This window comes from Cupressus sempervirens, chromosome 10 (assembly GCF_028749045.1).
Source record: "Cupressus sempervirens isolate cs-2001-9-10 chromosome 10, ASM2874904v1, whole genome shotgun sequence".
Lineage (NCBI taxonomy): Eukaryota > Viridiplantae > Streptophyta > Pinopsida > Cupressales > Cupressaceae > Cupressus > Cupressus sempervirens.
In genome coordinates this window covers 133,187,641-133,193,613 of record NC_143127.1, presented here as the reverse complement: position 1 = coordinate 133,193,613, position 5,973 = coordinate 133,187,641, and the positions used below count along the sequence as shown (strand labels likewise).

Here is a 5,973-nt window from a genome sequence, read left to right as displayed (position 1 = left end):
TTTATTGCTAATGAAATGTAAAATGTAGAGTCCACTCGTTAGCTTGTAGCACATTAAATATACAAAACGAATTTGTTATAGCGTTGAATATTTTGTAAGGCAAATTGACTTTTTATTATGTTTACTGTTTATCATGGTTTTCCGTAATCAGATTTCAGACATGGCGTACTACTCAATATAAATGTCGATAAAGAGATTTTTATACATTTGACTCTACTGAACTTATTTATTAAATACCACTTGTACTCTTTTTTGTATTTTTTAAGGAATAGTTCTGTTGTATTAAAAAATATATTTAGAATACAATTCACAAAAAATGGGTCGGGGGATACACGATCATTCTACGAGAGAGTTTAAGCGGTCAAAGTCGAAATTAAACACCCGGCATCAATCGGAAGAAGTAACTATTCATAAATAAAAAAACATATAAAGCAACCTCAGATTGACAAAGCAGTGGCAGCCGAGGGGAGAGGATCATCTTTGTTATTGAAACCCCAATCATTTCTGGGATGGGGGGCGGGCTGGGCACAAACCAGCCGTCATTAGAAGCAACAGCAACAGGGGGAATCAATGGCAACCTCCGCATCTTTGACCTTAGGCCGCGGAGGGAAAATCGCGAGTGCCAGGTGGGGCCATTTGCCAGCAGTATCTCGCTGAGTGCCAGAGGAGGAGGCGGGGACCAGCCAGAGCCACCACAGGGTGGAAAGGCAGAGCGGCGCCCCCAGCTACCAGCCCCACCACTGGGAGAGCGGTGGTGAGAGGCCTGCGAGCGCGGAGTGTGCGAGTGGCGGCCTGAAGAGTGGCGCCGCTGCCGGCGGCGACAAGGCTTCGAGGTGTCTGTCGAGGCATCTGGAGGTACTCGAGCTACAGTGCAAGGGGCATTGCCCCAGTGGTTGAGCAGCTCATGCAGGTGAGCAACTTTGTTAGCTTTCACCTGTATCTGCATAATAACATTGTTACAAATAAAGCTTTAATGTACATTGCAATGTTAACATCCAAAAAGCTGTGTGTGAATAAAACAACATGCAAGTTCACTATTCCAAGGTCACTATTAGTTTCAGGACCTGGGAAGACATGCAAGTTCAGTACCGTCTTGTCCGTGCAGATCGGCAGATTTTTGACCTATTGCTTTCCTCCATCCCTGTACATCTGGTACTCTTCTTTTTTGATCAGACGTTAATAAATAATTGCATGTTCTTTTCCAACATTTTAAAAGCGGCCTGCCAGGTAACCATGTGGTAAAGTTTTTTAACAGAATCAAATCTGAAGTTAATTTGAGGTGGCTCAAAGTAATTTTTTAATACGAGAAATAGCTCTGCGAGTCGTTAAACGAAAAGAAATCAGTTTTAATAAGGTTTGATCAAATTTTGGCACCATATATGTTACGGTCTCACCAGTTGAAATCTGATATCTAATAATAAAAATAAGTTAATATCACAATATCAACCTATCATTATCATCGTTCAAGGCTATCAACTCAATATCATGCATACTTTAAGCTACCTTTTCATACTTAAAGTGATGCTGAGTTCAAGCTACCTATTCACACTTTAAATGATGCTCACAATATTTTATTTAATAATAAAGTTCATGCTATAGACATTTAGATGCTGGAATTGAACTTTTCAATTATTAGAAATATAGTCCGAATGACAACATTGCACGCCTAAATTGGGTATAGATATTAAGTGTGTGGCATATTATTGTGAACACAGCTTTCAGATATTTTAATTACATTTCAATCAGTCTTCATTTCTATTATGGATGGGTAGTTGTTTGAGGAGTTGGCTAGTCTCAAGATAAAATGTACTAAAGACAAAAGTCAAACATGACTCTTTTTCATATTCACCAAAATATAGCAAAATTTTCTCAAAGTTTTGTTGTTTTCAATCACAAAATATAAAGATTCATCAAGATCAAGTGTCGAAAATTTCAAAAAATTTCATTGTGTTTTCGTTTTTCTGAAATTTAGTCAATGGTGCAATTTGTAGGGAAGATAGCCATGTCTTTGTTTGATATTAATTGAAATACTTTTTTTAGTATCTTGTAAAGAATGGTTCTTGATTGTTTGTCTGTAGTCTACTGCCTTCCTTAAACATGAGACACTAAGAAAGAAATTAAGTTTGAAAAAATAAGTCAACTTTGACTATTTAACACTTTAAGTCTAAGAGTCAAGCTTTAGTGTGTGATGTTTAAGCCATCCACTAATCTACTAGCTTGCTTGTTGGACTCAAGTTGTTCTTGATGGTTCTATCTATATGGCTTATTTTGCTTCCTCTGAAAAAAATGTTTTCTCTTGAATTGTTATACAATATAACAAAAGTGAATGTTTCACTTACAATGACATTGAATAATTCTTGATTTGTTTTCTCTAAGCTATCAAATTCCCTTCTTGAGTTTGGTGGCTCCCTTGTTGGACTCTGTTGTTTATGATGGTTCTACCAACCTACCTCACTTTGCTTCCTTGGACAAAGATGTTTCTCCTTGAACTATTCAGTATAACAAAAGGGTGGTTTTCATGTAGAGCAACATGGAATGGTTCTTGATATTTTGTCCTTAAGCTATATAATTGTCTTTCCTATTTAAACTGTGCATGCCTATTTCATCGTCAACATTTTAGATCATACTATCTGATATCATAATGGTTTTGGTTTCTCTTTGCCGCTTGCTTCATCCTGATGATGGTCGGTGTAGAATGATCTGAAAAGATGATGATGAAAAAATCATGCACAGTTTAATCTAGAAAAGCAATTATATAACTAATACACTTTTGAACTACATGAGTCTTGTCTCTAAGGTGTCAAATTCCCTTGTTGAGTTGGACTCCTTCGTTGCTTGTGTTTGTTCTACCAATAAAGCTCCCTTTGCGTCCTCAAAGAAAGATGCTACTTCTTGAACTATTGTATAACATAACATAAGGGGTCCCTTTTTCTCAAAATGGTATGGAATGGTTCTTGATTTGTTGTCTCCAAGCTCTTAGATTCCGTTCTTGAATCCAATGGCTTCCTTGTTGGACTCATCTAATGCTTCTCATTATTCAAAGATGTTCCGTCCTGGACTGTTGTATGGAAAAAGGTCATTTTCTTTTCATACAGAAATTTTAAACTGTTCAATTGAACCTTGTCTTGATTACAACTCTTAACTAGTAGTATAAAATTTAGGTGTGGTTCACCTTTATTGTGTTGTATTTTAGTCACTTGGACCAAGCCCATTGTTTGATCCTACAATAACTTATTATTCTAATAATTTTAGTCTCATTTATAATAGGCGGGGACCCAAATAATCAAATATTGTTTTCTAAAATATATACAAGTGCCCTCCAATACAATTTATATTAATTTTCACAAATAAAGACGTCAGATCTTAGTAATTAAAATATATACATATTTTCAGAAAGAAAAAAGGCAAAGTAATTCCTCAAAATCACAAGTCTCGCATATTTCTTTCCTCCCAATCTTCCTCGGATTCCAAGAGTAGGCTAAGCCACTGTAGACATGACTTCTGTTGCTGTTGTAGCTCCTCTACCCAATCCCCTTCTCTATTTTCTTCCTCATCATTACCTCCATAACTGTTCGCATGTATATTGTGGTCTAATAACTGGGTCATGTCAGTAAGTGTACATGCATCAAATTCTGAAGAAAAGAGCTCAGAATGTTGGGTTTGAATCTGTTCATCCATTTTCATAGATCGAGATTGTGATTTATCATTATTATTGTCCATGGGTATACCGATGCTCTCAGAATTGTCTTCTTTCATGATTGAATTGCACATCCGTATGGCTTGTGGAACTCCATTTTCTTGAAGGTTTGAAATACCTGAGCTACTATTATGTCTGCCGCGGCCCTTTTTAATTCTCACTGCTGTGACTTTAACTGGAGAGGATTGGAGCCCGCGACCACAAGGATCAGGAGAAGCATATTTGGGAAGTGTTTTCTTCTGTGGCAGCGAATTAATCTTTCTGCTGAGATGAGTGTTCCAGTAATTCTTTATTTCGTTGTCTGTTCGACTTGGCAGCCGTCCAGCAATAAGTGACCACCTGAGATATCATCAAGATTATGTAAATATAAGCTCGGAAATATGTGCTAATTACAGATCATGTTTATAGTTCTATAAGTTATTATCTTGACAACGAAAATTGATGCCCATTTTCTCAGTCTGTCTATTCTAAATCAGTTAGTTTTCTGACATAGCAGTTATTCATATTCTTTATATTTCTAAAAATAGCAGTTTTCCATATTCTTTATATTTCTAGATCTTTTATTTTGTGCAGTTTTTTCCTTTTTACAATCTGTGAACTATCATCTGTGCATAAGAGAGTTCGACGAGATGGAAAATCAGGACAATAAAAAATAAAGACATAAGTGCGTTCAAAGAGATGAAAAATCTCAACATAAGAGAGATGCTATACTAATTTTTTACATAAAATCTACGAACTACAATCGGAATGAAGTAATCAATGTAGAACTACTCCATTAATCTAAGAATTATATTCTCGTCCCGGTAGTTCAATCTAATGATAGATCCCAAAATATGATGGACAGAAAATGAATACAAGAACTGACAATCCAATCTAAAAGTCCTCTTCATTAACAAGATGTACCTATTGCCAAGAAGCCCATGGAGCCTTATTATGAGATCCTCTTCATCTGGTGAAATGTTACCCCGTTTGAGATCAGGGCGTAGGTAATTCAACCAACGCAATCTACAACTCTTTCCACACCGCTTCAGACCTGCAATACGCAAGGCAAATTTGCAATTGATGGGTCACTTCAAAATAGTTGACTAGTTGATAGATTCAATTGAATAAAGATTTGTTCATATCAAATCTTTTCCAAAATGGGATGATCTAGAGAAAATATTGTAAAGAGCTTATAAAACAAAAACTTTGATACTACACAAAATATACACGACTATTCTTATAGAGTGTAGAAATATAATATCTTTGAAAGGGATTACTAATTCACCTGAGTTTTGGGGGATTGAACGCCATCTTCCCTCCCCATGAGTATTGATATATTCACAAAGAGTGAGATCTTCTTGGGCAGTCCAAGCCCCACGGTTGAGGTCAGAGTTTCTGGAGCAGCAGGGAGCTCTGCCCATTTTCATCTAATTCTAATTCCTGCCTCTCTCATTACATTAACCCTCTTTATATAAACCAAAGCATGAGGGATCATTAAACTAGTTTAATGCAAATTTAGCCGCTAAATGATGGGCACGTGACAAACGGACATTGATGGTTTCCTTGAAAAATACATCCAACGTGACTTCCATGGGGCCTTCTATTCGAGGTACATTTATGAGCTCAACGACTACATTTTTCTTTTACTACTGCTTCTGTGAAACCATGGACTTCTCAATACTTTCATGCTCCAATGCAGATTGGCAGGAAGACTTCAATGTCACTGATAAAGAAATCTAATATAGTATTTTTTAATTTAAATCACTGATAACGAAATCTATTCTAGGGAAATGACTTCATTATCAATAGGGGATTTCATAATTCTTATTGTTTTTTATAAAAAAACAGTAAAAAACTAGGGGGCTGGCCCTCTACAACAATGGAGTAACAACCATAAAAGATCCTGTTGACAACCATCATAATTCTTATTGTTTTGTCATAGGTATTTTTCAATTACAGTTTAAAAACTTGGAATCTTATTTATTAATAGTCTATCATACATTTACTAATAGTCATCATTGGACAAAATTGGACTTATGATTTAGAAGATCTAGATGCGCCAAGTCAGGCCTAATAGGACTTTTCACCTACTTATTTATTATTTTAAAGTTTCAATTAAGTATAAAACATTTATTGATAGTTTTATTATTGAAAAAGTATGATGTTTCACTAGAAGAGTGATTAAATTTTGAAATGAAAATGATACATACCAAATCAATTCTAAAAATGTTTAAAATATCAAGACAAATATATAAGATACAATATCTCCTGTTTTATCATGTCTACAATCTTTT

The 5,973-nt window shown here is 35.6% G+C and overlaps 1 protein-coding gene across 1 annotated transcript; it reads right to left on the bottom strand.

Annotated features, from left to right (window-relative positions):
• Nucleotides 1-3,280: 3,280 nt before the first annotated feature.
• LOC149532969 (transcription factor MYB1-like) lies at nucleotides 3,281-5,142 on the bottom strand. Its single transcript, XM_089806763.1, has 3 exons — nucleotides 4,965-5,142; nucleotides 4,601-4,730; nucleotides 3,281-4,036 (listed from the first exon to the last, which is right to left on the bottom strand). Exons 1-3 carry the CDS (start codon nucleotides 5,104-5,106, stop codon nucleotides 3,424-3,426), a joined length of 885 nt encoding a protein of 294 aa, XP_089662889.1. The 5' UTR covers nucleotides 5,107-5,142; the 3' UTR covers nucleotides 3,281-3,423.
• Nucleotides 5,143-5,973: the final 831 nt, after the last annotated feature.

What these genes read in the sequence shown, in the direction of transcription:
- LOC149532969 (XM_089806763.1), bottom strand. Translation starts at nt 5,106, where the DNA reads ATGAAAATGGGCAGAGCTCCCTGCTGCTCCAGAAACTCTGACCTCAAC. An exon ending in TTCAATCCCCCAAAACTCAG is followed by an intron (nt 4,731 to 4,964) that starts GTGAATTAGTAA and finishes TGCGTATTGCAG; the next exon opens with GTCTGAAGCGGTGTGGAAAG. An exon ending in CATGGGCTTCTTGGCAATAG is followed by an intron (nt 4,037 to 4,600) that starts GTACATCTTGTT and finishes ATGATATCTCAG; the next exon opens with GTGGTCACTTATTGCTGGAC.